The sequence below is a fragment of the Theropithecus gelada genome, chromosome 13 (assembly GCF_003255815.1).
Source record: "Theropithecus gelada isolate Dixy chromosome 13, Tgel_1.0, whole genome shotgun sequence".
Lineage (NCBI taxonomy): Eukaryota > Metazoa > Chordata > Mammalia > Primates > Cercopithecidae > Theropithecus > Theropithecus gelada.
In genome coordinates this window covers 47,744,125-47,761,872 of record NC_037681.1, presented here as the reverse complement: position 1 = coordinate 47,761,872, position 17,748 = coordinate 47,744,125, and the positions used below count along the sequence as shown (strand labels likewise).

Sequence of the window (17,748 nt, the reverse complement as noted above, 5' to 3'; positions counted from 1 at the left end):
CGGCTCTCCCCGGCCTCTGATTGGCTCGCTCGCCGTCTCGTCACAATCACTTCCCGGTCACGCCATTGAGGCTCCCGCCGCCGCCGCCGCCGCTTCCCATGGACTACGCGTCCCGTGCGGCTCTGCGGCGGCGGAAGCGGAAGCGAGTACGGAGGTACCAGCTGGTCTCCGTAGGGGGGGTAGGGGGCTCCATGAATGGAAGCGGCGGCGGCGGCGGGAGCGGCCTGAGCTGGGCGCCGGGGCCAGGGCCGGGGGCTGCCCAGGGCCCGCGCCGCTGCATGGGGGCGGCCCGCGGGCCCTGAGAGGAAGGGCAGACGGGCGGGCCGAGATAGGAGGGGCGGGGTCGGGCGGCCGCAGGCCGGAGGCGCGTCGGGCTGGAGCCGGTCACGATGCCCCGAAGGAAGCAAAGCCACCCGCAGCCCGTGAAATGCGAGGGGGTCAAAGGTCAGGGGTCAGGGGCCTTGAGGGGCGAGGAGCGCGGGTGGGGTCAGTGGAGTGGGCTCAGGTCAGGGTGGAGGGGGACTCCTGAGGGATGAAGTGGGCGATCCAGACTCCTAGCTTCCCACCGAGGCACTAAGGTAATCAGAGTGGGTCAGCGAGTACGGGAAGTGTAGTCCACGAGGGCTGGCTCTTGAGGGAGAATCCACAAGCCCCCTCCCCTCTTCAGTGGATACTGAAGACTCCCTCGACGAAGGACCCGGGGCCCTGGTATTGGAGAGTGATTTGCTACTAGGCCAGGATCTGGAGTTTGAGGAGGAAGAGGAAGAGGAGGAAGGCGACGGCAACAGTGACCAGCTCATGGGCTTCGAGAGAGACTCAGAAGGTGGGTTTTCGGGACTTGGTTAAGGATTAGTGGCCGCTGGAGACCCCAGCCCTTCGGGAGGCAGATTAGAGCACCATTTCCTGCCACAACCGAGGGCTGGTTGAGCTTACATTTGAGCTAGATGACTTCATTTGTTTAATGGTCCAATCACTTCCATCACTTTGTTGAGGTGAAGTTCTGAGGCCCGGTCAAAGGTGATATGAATAGGAGGGTGGGTGAATCACATGGAGCAACTGATTAAAACTAAATGCCCTGTCCCTCTTCCTAGCCCATTCCTTATGTGTATTTACTTTTAAGAGCGGTTCAGGGAAGCAAACTCTCTGTAAATCATTCAACCCAGTACTGACGTCTAATTTAACTCCCTTTCACCTGCAGCGTAAGCTCCTTTTGTATTGAGAGGTTTTAGTTTGTCTTTATCCTTTAGTTTCTGTCTTTATCCTTCCATGCCCCTCTTCCCTGTGATCTTAGCAGCACCCTACCCTAATTTGCTGCACTAACCCATCCATTTATGCAAGATGTTTTTTGAAAGTCATTGAGGGGATCCATGTAAGTATCAATCTGTTCTTTAGGCCGGCAAGTGGTATTACATGCATTACTTTCATTGTCTCCACTTCCCTCCAAATTTTGCCTCAGAGATAGATTTTATATCAGCTCTTTACTAAAAGGGGCCTTAGCAATAGAGTTTAGGAAAAGGTTTTGGGGTTCTCTGCCTTCTGTATTTTTACTTTCTTATCTCAAGAATTACATTATTGATTCATTTCAGTCTGTGGTCCACTGTGAACCCTTGATCCTTGCCCATTCAGTGAAACTAGATGCAGATCAATTCTACCATCACTAGATTAGTCCAGTCTAAGAGGTAGACAATTCATGTTGAATTTTCAGGAATTACTGCAGGGGAGAACTTGATTCCTAGGAGGGAACTAAAGGGATCATCAAAGCTAAGGGTGGAACCAAGCAAGTGGGGAGACCATAACTGAAAAGGGGAGAGTTTGGAGCCTGATCCTACCCCATGCTGATGTCTCTTCTCATGTCTGTTTCACCAGGAGACTCTCTGGGGGCCAGGCCTGGGCTTCCCTACGGGCTGAGCGACGATGAGTCTGGGGGCGGCCGGGCACTAAGTGCGGAGAGTGAAGTTGAGGAGCCAGCCAGGGGTCCAGGGGAGGCCAGGGGTGAGAGGCCAGGCCCAGCCTGCCAGCTGTGTGGGGGGCCGACAGGTGAGGGGCCGTGTTGTGGGGCAGGAGGGCCGGGTGGGGGGCCCCTGCTGCCCCCACGGCTACTGTACTCATGCCGCCTCTGCACCTTCGTGTCCCACTACTCGAGCCACCTGAAGCGGCACATGCAGACACACAGCGGAGAGAAGCCGTTCCGCTGTGGCCGCTGCCCCTACGCCTCAGCCCAGCTCGTCAACCTGACACGACATACCCGCACCCACACTGGCGAGAAGCCCTACCGCTGTCCCCACTGCCCCTTTGCCTGCAGCAGCCTGGGCAACCTGAGGCGGCATCAGCGTACCCACGCAGGGCCCCCCACTCCTCCCTGCCCGACCTGTGGCTTCCGCTGCTGTGCTCCACGACCAGCCCGGCCTCCCAGTCCCACAGAGCAGGAAGGGGCGGTGCCCCGGCGACCTGAAGGTAAGCGAGACCAGGGACCAAAGACCTTGGGACATGGGTGGCTGGCACTAGGAATGCTTGGATTGGATTCATAGCCCAGGTCTTTGTCCCCACAGATGCTCTGCTCCTTCCAGATTTGAGCCTCCATGTGCCACCAGGTGGTGCCAGTTTCCTGCCAGACTGTGGGCAGTTGCGGGGTGAAGGGGAGGGCCTCTGTGGAACTGGATCAGAACCACTGCCAGAGCTGCTATTTCCTTGGACCTGCCGGGGCTGTGGACAAGAGCTGGAGGAGGGTGAGGGCAGTCGGCTGGGAGCTGCCATGTGTGGGCGCTGCATGCGAGGAGAGGCTGGAGGGGGTGCCAGTGGGGGGCCCCAGGGCCCCAGTGACAAAGGCTTTGCCTGTAGCCTCTGCCCCTTTGCCACTCACTATCCCAACCACCTGGCCCGGCACATGAAGACACACAGTGGCGAGAAGCCCTTCCGCTGCGCCCGCTGTCCTTATGCCTCTGCTCATCTGGATAACCTGAAACGGCACCAGCGCGTCCATACAGGAGAGAAGCCCTACAAGTGCCCCCTCTGCCCTTATGCCTGTGGCAATCTGGCCAACCTCAAGCGTCATGGTCGCATCCACTCTGGTGACAAACCTTTTCGGTGTAGCCTTTGCAACTACAGCTGCAACCAGAGCATGAACCTCAAACGTCACATGCTGCGGCACACAGGCGAGAAGCCCTTCCGCTGTACCACCTGCGCCTATACCACGGGCCACTGGGACAACTACAAGCGCCACCAAAAGGTGCATGGCCACGGTGGGGCAGGAGGGCCTGGTCTCTCCGCCTCTGAGGGCTGGGCCCCACCTCATAGCCCACCCTCTGTTTTGAGCTCTCGGGGCCCACCAGCCCTGGGGACTGCTGGCAGCCGGGCTGTCCATACAGACTCACCCTGAACTAGGTCCTTCTTCCCCATGTTTTATACAGACGGACCAGAAGCCACCTTTTTCTCCCCCGCTGGCCAGGGGCTCCACACAGACTAACCTAGGCACTATAAGGACCAGCCCAACCCCATGGGCGGGGGGCCATATGGACCAGGGGGCCTTGCCTTGACTGATGCACTTCACCAGCTCAGTGAGAAGGGCCCTGTATTCACTTCCACTGCTCCCAGGGGCTGTGGACAAACTGGCTGGGGGACTGCCCAGCCTCCCACCTGTTTAACTTATTTCAGTGCTTTATAATAAAGGAAACACTAACAAAGCCATGTCTATGCTGAATTGGCAATGGCAGGCAATTTGGCCTTACCCTTAGCATAGTAGTCCATGCTGTGATAGGGGAAGCAGGAGCAGTGAGAGGGAACCAGAGGTAGGCAGCAATCAGGCTGAGTTTAATGATGGGGAACTGGGCCAGACCAAACACAGACCTCTGCCCATCCCCTTGGCCTTTGGCCCATGGCCCCAAGAAGCCAGAAGCGGCCCAGAGGGAGTTGTGGTTCCTCCCCAAGGCAAGTAGCCATGGTCCCTTAGACTTTGTGCAAAATACTAAATGCTAATTTGGCATCGAGGGCCAGCTCTGAAAAGAGAAGGGGCAATCCTCTGTGCAGCCAGCCCAGGGGACGAGGAAAGGTACATTACAAGGCCCCTGGCCAAGAGAAAAGGGGAAGGTAGGAAGGCAGAAGGAAAAGACCCCTCCCTCCCCAGCTTGGGGGACACAGGCACAGGGCAAGTTTCTGTAAATTCCACGGGTAGAGGGCAGACATCCAAGCAGTGGAGATTACAGATCCTCATCTCCAATGCCCTCGAAGGCGAAATTGCCGTGGACATCACTGGCACTGGCATCTGTGCTGGGACTGCCAATTCCCCGCAAGCTCACAGCACTCAGCTTACTCTGTAACAAAGGCAGGGTAGGGTCAGAGATCTTGAGCATGCAAGATCCCCTAACAAACAGCAACCTCACCAACCCTGGAACTCACTGAGAGTTTGACCATAGACTCCCGGGTGGCATCAGGTGACTCCTGGGGAAGAAGAGGCAGAGATGTCAGAAACTCACTAGGAGAGGCGAGGCAGGGCTGACAGCCAGGGTTCTGACGAGGAGGTAATACTTACAAGCAGTGGTGGGGACTTCACTGCTTGCTGGCTGTCTGAGCGTCTCAGCGTGCCCCCCACCCGCCGGCGCAGCATCTGGGGACAGATACAAGGTGCCAGTGAGGGCAGGATCACTCCCGCCTCTCTCGAGAAGCCTCACATCTAGGACAAAAGGCCCCCTGCCACCCGCTCACTGCTCAGTCCACACTTGCTGCCTACCTTCCTGATACTGCCGCCTGATTTCTTCACCATCAGTTCATCCACCATGGACTGCAAGCAGATGCTCATCATGATAGCCTGAGGGCAAGAAGAGTGTCCAGCTTGACAAGAGTGGTCAGTCTGAGCCCAGCAGCACTAATGGCTCCCATATTGAGTACTGGAAACCCTACACTTTTATCTAAGGTGCTTCAGAGGAGGCCTGAGGCTAGGTTCACACCTGGGGGCTAGTGATGGTGACCCACTGTAGCCGGTCCTTGCTCATGAGGTATTCAAAAGCCAGTTCCAGGCGCACCTCGCCCCGGCCCCGGCCCGGGCTGCTCGTGCTTCCACTGGGCAATGGCACCTGGGAGAGGAAGGGGAATTAGGCTGAGTTCACTCTCACCAACCTGTCTGGCTCCCTGACACACTGCAGCCCATACCTAAGCTCAAGGCTTGCCAGGCCTCCAACCCAGGCCTCCCCCTCCTACCCCGACTCACAGAGGAGGTGACCCGCCAGCATCGCATGCGGGTGACCCGGAAGGAGCCTTCTCGGAGTTGCTGGCCAGGCAGGCGGAGCTGCAGGCTGAGCTCACTGTTGCCCGCGCTCACCACCACGGGACAGTCCTTTTCCGGGAAGTCAGCCACACAGGCATCAAAGCGCAGGTAGCCATAGTGCCGCAGTGTCTGGGCCAGTCTCAGGAACTGAAAATGGTCATCACGTGGGGGTAGATTAGGAGGGGGAATGGGACAGCGCAGAAAAAGCAACCCTTTGGAGGGAGACAGAGGCAGGGCTCACCTCCTTCTTGGAGACCTTCTCTTGCAGAGATTTGAGTTGCCGGTGCTGTTCCTTGGTGACCAAGATCCACCCACGCTCAATATCTGATACTGTCTATAGTAGAGACAAGGGGCAGGCAGTAGGAGGTCCCATTCAGCAATCCAAGGAAAGTGTCTACCATTACCTCTGTCCAGCCTGACCCCTAGCCCCACACTTGAGCGACCTCTTTGCAGTAAGTCCTTGATCTTGTCAGCTTAATAAAAATAGGGAGAGTAGATATTGTGCCAGCAGCACTGACAGTATTCTAGGAACTTCCCCACAAACTGGGAACAAAAACACGATAGCAGTTTTCTTGGAAGAGTGAGTCACCAGTTACTTTCTTCAGGGGAAGGGTTCTGAGGCAGCTCCAAGCTCACCTGAGCATAAAGCAGGTTCAGGCCAACCCGGTTCTCCATGACATCGTCATCATAGGCAGAGTCCCAATAACTGTGAGGCCAAGGGGTGGAAAGGGGTAATGGGGCTAAGCTGGGGTAAGGCAAGAGGTAGAATGGAAAATGGGCAAAACAGGAGCAACCTGAACTATCAGAGGCTAATGGTATAATGGGAGGAAGCTTGGGAGGCCTGGCAGAAACACCCAGCACTACACCCCCTTGTCCAGATTATTCTGTCTCAATGTATGGCCCAATAATCCAATTCAGCACAGCACCCTCCCACCCCGCCCCTTCCAGGCCCAGCCCTGACCTCTTCCTCAGCACAATCTTATACTCTTGACTCCGAAGGCTGGTAACAGACACATAAGGCAGCTCAAACTCTTGCAACTTCCGTACAACTATGGGTTTAAAAAAAAAAAATGTAGTGAGATTTAAAGGAAGGGAAATCAAGAAAGAAGTGCCCTGAGGTAATGTTCATTCTGGGGGTGGGGGTGGGGAGTTAGAGGGGTTGCAAACTCACTACTGGAAGTACAAGGAAGCAGTCAAGTCCAGAGAAACTCACAAGAAAAGGCTCCATCCTCTTTTTCTCGAACTAAGAATAGGCTAAAGTATCCAATCAAGTCATCTGGAAGATCCAGCTTTGCAGCTACAGCCTGGGGATAGGGATAGAAGTATAGCTCATCATACTGGCTGGTTCCAATCATTCTCCAAGCCCAGGACCCTGGCATGCAGGGGAAAAAGGGGCAGTGCTGAACAAGCGCCTCACCTCCAGGACATCCTCAGTCTGATCTGAAGTTAGCACGTTGATAAGAACTTTCTGCCCGTTGCTGAGCAGCACTTCCAAGGACACTTCCTCTGTGGGGACCTGCTGTGTCTCCTGTTGTGAGCACACATGGGGATGGGAGGCACTGTCTTGTCCCTTGCCTTGACCTATGCCCAACTCTATTTCTAGGTCCCTTGTGTATCTTTATTCTCAGCTGCTTAAATACAGGCTGGGATTTCTTTGATTTCATAGGAACAGAAGAAGTTTCATTCCATTAAAAAAGATTACTCCTCTGTTATTAAGATGACATGGCCTGGCCCGGTGTGGTGGCTCATGCCTGCAATCCCAGCACTTTGGGAGGCTGAGGCGGGTGGATCACCTGAGGTCAGGAGTTCGAGACCAGCCTGGCCAACATGGCAAAACCCCATCTCCACTAAAAATACAAAAATTAGCTGGACATGGTGGCAGGCGCCTGTAATTCCAGCTACATGGGAGGCTGAGGCAGGAGAATCACTTGAACCTGGGAGGCAGAGGTTGCAGTGAGCTGAGATTACACCACTACTCTCCAGCCTGTGCAACAGACCGAGACTCTGTCTCAAAAAAATAAAAGACATGACCTTCCAGTAAGGTCCTTTCCTTAAATCTTGGTCCCACCCAAAGTCCTTACCTGTTGTGCCCGACGCAGGAAACTGTTGAAGGTCTCGCTGCTCCCAAGCAATGGGTCTTGCCGAACTATAAGGACAAGAGAATGATATTACAGGAACTTAGGACTCACTCTTGGCTTCCCAGTCCTCCTCTCAGTAGGTTCCCCCGACCCCATTTCCTGGGCTGATGGTGGCCTGCCACATCCCCCAGCTGGCCTCACCTCACTCACTGTTTGCATAAATTCTTCACCTGCCCCACCCTTGGCTGCCATCTAGGTGAGTCCAGTCTATAGAACTAGGGAAATAACAATGATGTTAATCTAAAGCACATCAGATGCAAATTAAGTTCTCTCCACTGATCTTAAGACTAGTGTTATACTACTATTTCTCATAGATGTTAGTGCCCAAATTGTTCTGCTAGTATATAGAGTTACATATCCTCATAGACTATTTACTTTGCTAATTGCATAACAGATCAAACAAGAGGCTTCCCAGATCTAGAAATTAAATCAGGCCCTTCTACAGAACCAGCTGTTTTTAAGTCTCTCCCCATAGTCCTCAATATAGTCAACCTAGTTTCCTGCAACCACTCACCAGCTTGCATGTACTTCTCTAACTGCTCTCTCCTCTGTTCTACCTCAGCAGGAGTCAGAGAGAAAAGCTTCTTTGGGGGGAATGCAGGAAGTACATTGGCCCCATACTCCTTCCGAAGCTATTTAGAGAAAGAGATACAACCCTTCACATAAACACAGAAAATGAGATGCGGCAATCTACATATGCTCATAATGTTCTCTTGGGTGTCCCTCCCTTCCCTCAGTCCCTGCTCCCCTGTCTACCCTGGTCATCTGAGAAACAATTCCTTTGACAGAGGTAGCATCTCAAGGGAGCTGTCCGAGATATAAGCTGTTCTCTATCTTATTGTGTACAAGTCGGCCCTTCCACAGTATGGGGAGGATTTGTACTGGGCCGGGACCTATTGGGAGCCCACTGACCACCTAGCAAGACTGTTCACTGAACCCTCACAGGAAGGAAAGGGCTTTATAAAGTGCAGAGTTAATAGTTAAGTCTGTTCACAAAGTATCTTAGGACTTAAAGGGACTCTGCAGATCAAAGAATCCATCTTTCAGGTGTAGAAATCGAGGCCCAAAGAAATCAGGTAACAGCTGGGTACCGTGGCTCATGCCTGTAATCCCAGCATCTTGGGAGGCCAAGGTGGGTGGATCACCTGAGGTCAGGAGTTTGAGACCAACCTGGTCAACATAGTGAAACCCTGTCTCTACTAAAAATACAAAAAATAGCCGGGTGTAGCGGCAGGCGCCTGTAATCCCAGCTTCTTGGGAGGCTAAGGCAGGAGAATTGCTTGAACCCAGGAGGCAGAGCCGAGATTGTGAGCCGAGATCGTGCCACTGCACTCCAGCCTGGGCAACAAGAGGGAAACTCCGTCTCAAAAAAATAAAAAAGAAAAAATCAGGTAACTTCCTCAGGGTTGCATAACTAATTATCAGTAGAACTCTACTGAGTTAAATAGAGTTTATGATCTGGTAAGAAAGGAGAAGAAACATTGCATCATAGATACATAACGATAATTGGCACAGCTAAACACACTGAAATGAGCCGAAGAACACAAAAGGAAATCGGTGAATCGTTTGTATAAGCAGGGAAAATAACTTCAAGTTGCCGCTCAGATGACAGAAGGAATGTGCTTTGACAGCCTAGGTGGAGGTAGTCGGGGGGGAAGGGTTGGTTTGCCCATGCAGGGGTAAAGGCTACTAGGGCAGTAAGACAGGACAGAAAACCAGGATATAAGGACAGGAAGGGGCAGTTGTTGCGCGGACATTAAGCTTCTTAGGGAGTTCCCGGAAATGTTAAACAAGATAAACCAGGACCCTTCCCTGTAGCAGTGATTAAAGGGGAACTACAGTCTACGGGAACAAGAAGAGCAGGTAAAGGGAGACACTGATGCCCACGTGTAGGGAAGGGCTTGAAGCTGTCTCAAGGCAGGGGTGCTAGTCCCACCTGCTCGTGCAGCCCCAGGAGCTGGCTGTAGCGCACCCGACAGTGCAGGACTCCATTCACGTGAATGTTATAGGCCTGAGGACACAAAAGTAGTCAAGCATTTTAGGGTTGCGGTCTGAGCAACCCCCTTGAGAACCCTGGCCGGAAGTTGCCTGGCAACTCCGCCGGAGTAACGCGCTAATCTCCCAAGGGTTAGTTCGCTTGTTTTCCCCAGGGCCAGGTCCCAAAGCTGAAGAGCCAGTCCGGGGGAAATTCGGACGCTTGTGTTGCAGTCTCCCTGCCCAAGAGGCCAGTGACGCCCACAGGGCAGCTGGGGCCTAGCTCCGGGAGGCGACCCGGCCTAAGGGCCTACCCTACAGGAGCTCGGGCGACCAATCACACACACGAGATGAGCTCCCAGGGAGGCCGTCGGGAGTCGGCGGCCCAGGACCAGGCCCGAAGGGTGGCGGTCAGGCCTCGGAGGCCGCTCCGAGAAGGCTCGGGCCCGTTATCCCCGCCCCTGCCCGGCCCGGCTCCGGCCGCTCCTCACCACGTAAGCGGAGCCGCCGCTGTCCCCGCTGCGGGACTCGGTTTCGGGAATGGAAAAGTGCATGTTCCCTATGGCACGGCCCAGCCGGGCTCCTGACTGTGAGGGCCGAAGCGGCTCTGCACGCTCCCCCTCCGCTGCTCAGCGAGTCCCCGCAGCCTCACTCGCCATTTTGGGAGCCCTGCGATCCGATGTGGGAAGGCGGTGGGACGTCGGTTCTGGGGCGCAGTAGCCCGGGCATGCTGGGAACTGTAGTCTAAAGGGCAAGAGCCACCTCTCGGGACAAGGAGCCCAAAGTGGAGTTGACCCTCATTGCAACCCGTAGTGCGGGGCGGGGCCCCGGGGCCCGTCAGAAATTGTAGTCCGATTAGGGCTGCGCGTCCTCCTTCGGCGGCTCAGCCTCCAGCCCAGGTGGCGCTGTGGACCCAGCGGCCACGGAGCGAGGCAGCGGGGCGGCTCCGTGACCAGGCGGGCGGAGCCTAGGACTGAGGGCGATGGCTGCTGTGGCCGTGGCTGTTCGAGAGGGTGAGTGAAGAGCCAGGCCTGCCTACCGGTACGCAGGCCGACGAGCCCCGGACAGCTAGTGCCGGGCCCTGAGCGCCTTTGGGCCCCGCCGCTCCGTTCCAGCGCCACGCTGGGCGCCGGTCTACACAGTCTCTAGCGCAGTCCCGCGCCGTGCACCGGCTGGTTCCTGTGAGGAGGATCGGTGACCCCTCCTTTCCTTTGATCCACCGCGCAGTGCGTCCCCACGCGGATCTTTGGCTCGCCTCGCGCCTGCCGGCGGAGCCATGGTCATGCTAACCCAGCAGCCGGCTGCGCCGAGTGCTAGTGCCCCCAAGCCCTCCCGGAGTCTGTCTGGCTCACTTTGTGCCCTGTTTTCTGATGCAGACTCGGGATCCGGGATGAAGGCGGAGCTTCGCCCTGGGCCTGGGGTAAGTGTGGCTTCCCTCCCAAGCCGCCTGCCAAGCGCTACGCAGGAGGCTGTGCCAGCTTTATTCCGCCCCAGCTCCCATCCCGTGTCAGTTTATTTCTCAGTAAAGCCAGGAGATTTTACAGAGGTCTTGCAACTCTAGCAATATATGATTCTGTCCCTGGAGGAGAAACGTCAGTCTCAGTGGATGTAAGCTTGTAACAAGTAGCTTGTGGAAGTTAGGGAGAACTAGGGATTTAACCATGTATTCGTAAGCATCCAATAGTGTTTGTTCCCCTTTGGAATTGTTGGGGAAGAGCAGTATTCTATGTCTGTGTCTCAGGCAGTGGGGAGGGAAATGACCAAAGAAGAGAAGCTGCAGCTTCGGAAGGAAAAGAAACAGCAGAAGAAGAAACGGAAGGAAGAAAAGGGGGCAGAACCAGAAACTGGCTCTGCTGTATCTGCAGCCCAATGTCAAGGTGCGGGGTCTTTTTTAAAGGGCTGGGGTGTGGAGCTGGTAGAGGGATGTGGTGGGAGAGAGAAGGGAGAGACAGGACAAAGTTGATTTGAGCAAGTGTGTAAAGCAAAGAGGTTTACAAGGAGAGAAGCTAGTTTTAGCTGGGACACGGATATTGCCTGCCTGCAGCTTGGACACCTGTTTTTTTTTTTAATGCTTTTAGTAGGCCCAACCAGAGAACTGCCAGAATCGGGCATTCAGTTGGGCACTCCTGGGGAGAAAGTTCCAGCTGGTCGGAGTAAGGCTGAACTTCGGGCTGAGCGTCGAGCCAAGCAGGAGGCTGAGCGGGCCCTGAAACAGGCAAGAAAAGGGGAACAAGGAGGACCACCTCCTAAGGCCAGCCCCAGCACAGCTGGAGAGACCCCCTCAGGTATCTTCCCTTCATTTTAAGACCTCCCTTACTCCTAATTCTAACACCAGCTCAGGCTGCCCTGTAGTAAAACAGCTCTCGCCTCTCATTCTCACCTTGGAACCCAGAGTTCTGAATTCTTCCCATCATCCTATCCCTATTTCCTTTTCTACTCTATTCTCCCTTGTTTTCCCCCCTCATCCTGTTTTTCTTGATGCCCCTTATACCCTAAGAGCAAATTACATATTTCAAGACCTACAGTGTCCTGAAAACATGATCATTATCTTTCAGGAGTGAAGCGTCTCCCTGAGTACCCTCAGGTTGATGACCTGCTTCTGAGAAGGCTTGTTAAAAAACCAGAGCGTCAACAGGTAGGAAGTGGGTTTGGTGCCTGGGTAGAAAGAGACTAGGGAAATGGACTGGAGGGAGGAAAGGTGCTGGGTGCAAAGTGAGAAGGATGGGTGCTTGGGTCAGAGTAGTCTTACTGTTCACTTCCTTTCCAGCTTTATCTCATCATTTTTAAACTCTGGGCCATTGGTCCTGTTTCCTTGTTTTGTCAAGGTTCCTACACGAAAGGATTACGGATCCAAAGTCAGTCTCTTCTCTCACCTACCCCAGTACAGCAGACAAAACTCTCTGACCCAGTTTATGAGGTAGGATCCTATGAGATTGTCATAACTTTTGAGTCTGAGAAGTTTTAGTAAGTCAGTATTGAAAGTGTCTAGTAAGGTGGGCTCTGCAGGAAGAAGTATGAACCCAAGGCAGAACTGTAGAAGAAGTGGGGAAATCTGCTAGTGAAGGAAGTTCCTTTTCATTAGGGGCAGGTGGGCAGGGCAGTAGATGCTCAAGCTCCCTTTCGAAGTATGTGACACCGCCATCCCATCAGCATCCCATCCTCTGTGATCCACCCAGCCATGGTGCGACTCGGCCTGCAGTACTCCCAGGGCCTGGTCAGTGGCTCCAATGCCCGGTGTATTGCCCTGCTTCGTGCCTTGCAGCAGGTATGTCCTATCCTGTTCTCTCTTACAATCCAACCCCACCTCCCCCAACACTACCCCAGCTTCTCTGTCACCCAAGGTCACCTCTGGGGGACAGAGGGAATACTCCCACCCTCAGAACATTTTCCTCAGTGAGGCTTATCCCCAGCCCCCGTTCAGAGATCTTTATTAAGGAGCGTTTTGCAGATCACCTTGTGTACCCTATAGGTGATTCAGGATTACACAACACCACCCAATGAAGAACTCTCCAGGGATCTAGTGAATAAACTAAAACCCTACATGAGGTAGGAATAACACTATAAGTCCACTCCCACCTCACCCAGTCTTTGTCTTGTACTCTTTTTCGTGCTTTTCTATCTCTGTTTTCATTTTCTGTTCTGTTTTCTTTTTAAAGACTTTTTTTTTAATGTGAAAGCTTTGTTAAGTTGTGAAGAGTTGCACAGATGTAAGGTATTGCTGTTGTATTACAGCTTCCTGACTCAGTGCCGTCCCCTGTCAGCGAGCATGCACAACGCCATCAAGTTCCTTAACAAGGAAATCACCAGTGTGGGCAGTTCCAAGCGGGAAGAGGAGGTGATGAGTATGAGAAATAAGGAAGGCATGCACCTGTGGGTAGAATTAAGAAACATGTTCAAAACCCCCGGGAAGGCCAACATAAGTCTTTTTTTTTTTTTTTGCCCTAGTCAAGGGTTAAGGAAGGGTTTGGGCATTCTGACTTGTGCCATCTCTGGGCCCTCTATGGGCCTGTCATCATACACATATTCAAGCACCTGGCATGATCATCAGTGGGATAAAAGTGTCCATTTCTTGTTCACTAAGGATTTTGCTCCATTTAGGCCAAGTCAGAACTTCAAGCAGCCATTGACCGGTATGTGAAAGAGAAGATTGTGCTTGCAGCTCAGGCAATTTCACGCTTTGCTTACCAGAAGATCAGTAATGGAGATGTGATCCTGGTATATGGATGGTATGGTCCAGACCCTGTGACTGAGCAAATTTGGGAGTTGGAATGATCTGAAGAAGGGACTACCCATTTGCCTTTGGGAATAAGTTGGGAATAAGTTAGTCATCAGTTACTGACATTTATAACTGAATCCTCCTCTTCATTCCCTCTAGCTCATCTCTGGTATCACGAATTCTTCAGGAGGCTTGGACAGAGGGCCGGCAATTTCGGGTGGTAGTGGTGGACAGCCGGCCACGGCTGGAAGGAAGGCACACGCTACATTCTCTAGTCCGTGCTGGTGTCCCAGCCTCCTACCTGCTGATTCCTGCAGCCTCCTATGTGCTCCCAGAGGTGAGTACAGAGGAAAAGGACTCCAAAGTTGGAGGTAAAAAAGTGTAGTAGTATAGACGTAATCTCACCTTCTCAAAGTTAGTTTTGTTTTTGTTTTGAGATAAGGATGGAGTGCAGTGGCGTGATCACAGCTCACTGCAGTCTTGACCTCCTGGGCTCAGGTGATCTTCCCACCTCCGCCTCTGAGTAGCTGGGACTACTGGTGTGCACCACCACGCCCAGCTAGTTTTTATTCTTCTTGTAGGGATGGGATATTGCTATGTTGCCCAGGCTGGAACTCCTGGGCTCAAGCAATTCCCCTGTCTCGGCCTCCCAAAGTACTGGGATTATAGGCATGAGCCACTGTGCCCAGCCACAATTATTTAAAAGTATTAGAATTATATAGTCCTGGCTTGGCGCCATGGCTCACGCCTGCAGTCTCAGCACTTTGGGGGTCCAACGCAGGAGGATCACTTGAGCCCAGGAGTTCAAGACCAGCCTGCTCAACATAATGAGACCCTGTCTCCACACACACATACACACACAAACATACAAAATTAGCTGGGCATGGTGCATGTGCATGTAGTTCCAGCTACTTAGGAGGCTGAGATGGGAGGATTGCTTGAGCCCGGGAGCTGCAGTGAGCTGTGATTGCACCACTGCACTCCAGCCTGGGCGACAGAGTGAAACCCTGTGTCAAGACAAAAAATTACATAGCCCTGTTTATATTTAATTGGAAAAACACTGACAGTATGTTACAGCAGTCTAGCTATTGCAAAAACATTACATTAAACTAGCAACCAGGAAGAGGGAACAAGACAAAAGTAACTTCAAAGTTTAGTTTTCCTGTGGGAGATTTGATGGGTCAGTGGTCAGGTGTTTTCACAGAGGAAGAGCCATCATTAAGATGTTTTCACAGAAGAAAAGCCATGATTAAGATTTATTACTTGCCAGGCCCAGTGGGTCACGCCTGTAATCCTATCTCTTTGGGAGTCCAAGGCAGGCAAATCATCTGAGGCTGGGAGTTTGAGACCAGCCTGACCAACGTGGAGAAACCCCGTCTCTACTAAAAAAAACAAAAAATCAGCTGGGAGTGGTGGTGTGTGCCTGTAATCCCAGCTACTGTGGAGGCTGAGGCAGGAGAATCACTTGAACCCAGGAGGCGGAGGTTGTGGTGAGCCGAGATCGTGCCACTGCACTCCAGCCTGGGCAACAAGAGTGAAACTTGGTCTCAAAAAACAAAAAGATTTATTACTTGTCTCTTTGTTTTTGTTTCCTTCCCTTCTTTTCACAGGTGTTGAGATTTTTTTTTTTTTTTTTTTTGTGATGGCATCTTGCTCTGTCGCCCAGGCTGGAGTGCAGTGGCGCAATCTCGGCTCACGGCAAGCTCCGCCTCCCGGGTTTATGCCATTCTCCCGCCTCAGCCTCCCGAGTAACTGGGACTACAGGTGCCTGCCACCTCGCCCAGCTAGTTTTTTGTATTTTTTTAGTAGAGATGGGGTTTCACCGTGTTAGCCAGGATGGTCTCGATCTCCTGACCTCGTGATCCACCGTCTCAGCCTCCCAAAGTGCTGGGATTACAGGCTTGAGCCACTGCGCCCGGCCATGTTGAGATTTATTACTTGTCTTAATGTTGCTGTCCTGTAAGTAGGGGACTTTATTCTGCATTGATACAACAATGACATTTTTTCTTTTCCCCTTCTCCTGTGAAACAAACAGGTTTCCAAGGTGCTATTGGGAGCTCATGCACTCTTGGCCAACGGGTCTGTGATGTCACGGGTAGGGACAGCACAGTTAGCCCTGGTGGCTCGAGCCCATAATGTACCAGTGCTGGTTTGCTGTGAAACATACAAGTTCTGTGAGCGTGTGCAGACTGATGCCTTTGTCTCTAATGAGCTAGGTAAGTAGGGCAAAAGAGAAGCCTCCAGCTACCTGTGAAGACTTGAGAGTGAGAGAGGGGCAGATAAACTAGAAATTCTTTTCTAAAAGAACGTAATGGGTACACCTTCCATTGCAGATGACCCTGATGATCTGCAGTGTAAACGGGGAGAACATGTCGCACTGGCTAACTGGCAGAACCACGCGTCCCTACGGTTGTTGAATCTAGTCTATGATGTGACTCCCCCAGAGCTTGTGGATCTGGTGATCACAGAGCTGGGGATGATCCCTTGCAGTTCTGTACCTGTTGTTCTACGAGTCAAGAGCAGTGACCAGTGAGGGGGAAAACACAGGGTTAATAAATGCCATAGTCCCTACCTTCAGCAACTCTGCTGCCTTTGTTTCTCTTTTAGCATCTCCACCACTTAAGTTAGGAGTCCAGACTCCACAACCCCTTTTATCACCTGCTACTAACCTCAGACCTTTGTGAAGACCTGCTCAGGTAACTAGCTCCATGCCAGTGCATTGGGGCTAACCTGAAGGTCCATATAAAGAAACAAAACTACCCAAATCAATCATTCACTGAGCATCTACATGCCAGATAGTAAACTAGGTATGAGGAGGAATATGAGAACAAATAGTCCTGGGCTGGGTGCAGTGACTCATTCCTGTAATCTCAGCATTTTGGGAGGCTAAGGCAGGGGGATTGTTTGAACCCAGAGGTTTGAGACCAGCCTGGGCAACATAGCAATCCTGTCTCTGCAAAAAATAAAAATTAGCTGGGCATGGTTGTGCTCATCTGTTGTCCCAGCTACTCAGGAGGCCGAAGCAGGAGGATTGCTTGAGCCCAAGAGGTAGAGGCTGCAGTAAGCCATGATCGTACCACTGAACTCCAGCCTGGGTGACAGAGTGAGACCCTGTCTGAAAAGAGTCCTAACCTTATAAATTAGCATTGGTTGAATACTTACTGTGTGTCAGAAACTGTTCTGAACCCATTCCTACCCCTTTAGGAAGATTAACGCAACTCTATGAAGGCTGGGTGCGGTGGCTCATGCCTGTAATCCCAGCACTTTGGGAGGCCGAGGCAGGCAGATCACCTAAGGTCAGAAGTTCGAGACAGCCTGGCCAACACAATGAAACTCTGATGTCTCTACTATAAATACAAAAATTACCTGGGTGTGGTGGCACATGCCTGTAATCCCAGCTACTCCAGAGGCTGAGGCAGGAGAATCTCTTGAACCCAGGAGATGGAGATTGCAGTGAGCCGAGATCGCACCATTGCACTCTAGCCTGGGCAACAAAGTGACGCTCCATCTCTAAAAATAAAAATAATAATACAACTCTAAGAAGTAAATGCAGTTTTACAGATGAGACAATGGAAGCATCAAAGGTGAAGTTGCTTGCCCAAGGCAACACAGCTCAGGCACAGAAAGGTTAAGTTACTTACCCAAGGCAGACAGATTTAAGTTACTTGCCCTAGGTAACAGAGCTAGTCAGTAGCTAAATGAGGATGTGACCTCAGGCAGTCTGAATCTAGAGATTGTGCCCTTAACTTTTGTGCTATATTACCCTAAGGAGTACTTACCATGGTATACGAAGATAATATCTACAGTATGAGGTAACCCAGTAGTAGTATGAACAAAAGATTGGTGAAAACTTCACAAGTCACATCTAACCTAGTCCTTGAAAGATAAGTAATTGCCCAGTTGGGGAAGAAAAAAAAAAAGAAGAAGAAACAGCATGAACACAAAGAATAGGCCTTAAAGTGAGTGGCCAATGTAAAAGTGTCACATAGAATGGTGAGGCTAGAACTGAGGCTTACTGTTGAGTGATCAAACTGCAAAGGTAAGTTGGGGCCAGACTGTGAGTCCAACCACTGGTTAGCTTAAAATGGAGAGTTATCTATTGAGTATATATGTGTGTGATTGATTTTTTTTTTTTTTTTTTTTTGAGACAGAGTCACTCATCT

The 17,748-nt window shown here is 52.1% G+C and overlaps 3 protein-coding genes across 13 annotated transcripts; 2 read left to right on the top strand and 1 right to left on the bottom strand.

The window, feature by feature from the left end:
* Window positions 1–126: 126 nt before the first annotated feature.
* ZNF513 (zinc finger protein 513) lies at window positions 127–3,684 on the top strand. Its single transcript, XM_025405711.1, has 4 exons — window positions 127–444; window positions 668–823; window positions 1,867–2,454; window positions 2,550–3,684. Exons 1-4 carry the CDS (start codon window positions 390–392, stop codon window positions 3,374–3,376), a joined length of 1,626 nt encoding a protein of 541 aa, XP_025261496.1. The 5' UTR covers window positions 127–389; the 3' UTR covers window positions 3,377–3,684.
* A 102-nt stretch (window positions 3,685–3,786) lies between these two features.
* SNX17 (sorting nexin 17) lies at window positions 3,787–10,293 on the bottom strand. 6 transcript variants are annotated; one of them, XM_025405717.1, is made up of 15 exons: window positions 9,861–10,293; window positions 9,332–9,406; window positions 7,910–8,027; window positions 7,339–7,403; window positions 6,675–6,785; window positions 6,471–6,561; window positions 6,219–6,306; window positions 5,894–5,963; window positions 5,499–5,591; window positions 5,201–5,404; window positions 4,941–5,066; window positions 4,724–4,801; window positions 4,526–4,600; window positions 4,389–4,434; window positions 3,787–4,307 (listed from the first exon to the last, which is right to left on the bottom strand). In XM_025405717.1, the coding sequence occupies exons 1-15, from the start codon at window positions 9,921–9,923 to the stop codon at window positions 4,303–4,305; spliced, it is 1,308 nt and encodes a 435-aa protein (XP_025261502.1). In that variant the 5' UTR covers window positions 9,924–10,293; the 3' UTR covers window positions 3,787–4,302. The 6 variants fall into 6 exon arrangements, with proteins under 6 accessions (XP_025261502.1, XP_025261497.1, XP_025261498.1 ...); XM_025405712.1 differs by having other exon boundaries at window positions 4,393–4,434; XM_025405713.1 differs by having other exon boundaries at window positions 4,393–4,434; window positions 6,675–6,782.
* On the top strand, window positions 10,181–16,166 carry EIF2B4 (eukaryotic translation initiation factor 2B subunit delta). Of its 6 annotated transcripts, none has more exons than XM_025405707.1 (13): window positions 10,181–10,382; window positions 10,746–10,789; window positions 11,111–11,246; window positions 11,448–11,654; window positions 11,925–12,004; window positions 12,195–12,286; window positions 12,520–12,634; window positions 12,839–12,915; window positions 13,102–13,204; window positions 13,468–13,595; window positions 13,745–13,922; window positions 15,621–15,801; window positions 15,919–16,166. In XM_025405707.1, exons 1-13 carry the CDS (start codon window positions 10,352–10,354, stop codon window positions 16,116–16,118), a joined length of 1,572 nt encoding a protein of 523 aa, XP_025261492.1. In that variant the 5' UTR covers window positions 10,181–10,351; the 3' UTR covers window positions 16,119–16,166. The 6 variants fall into 6 exon arrangements, with proteins under 6 accessions (XP_025261492.1, XP_025261493.1, XP_025261495.1 ...); XM_025405708.1 differs by having other exon boundaries at window positions 10,210–10,382; window positions 11,451–11,654; XM_025405710.1 differs by having other exon boundaries at window positions 10,210–10,382; window positions 12,546–12,634.
* The last annotated feature ends 1,582 nt before the right edge of the window (window positions 16,167–17,748 follow it).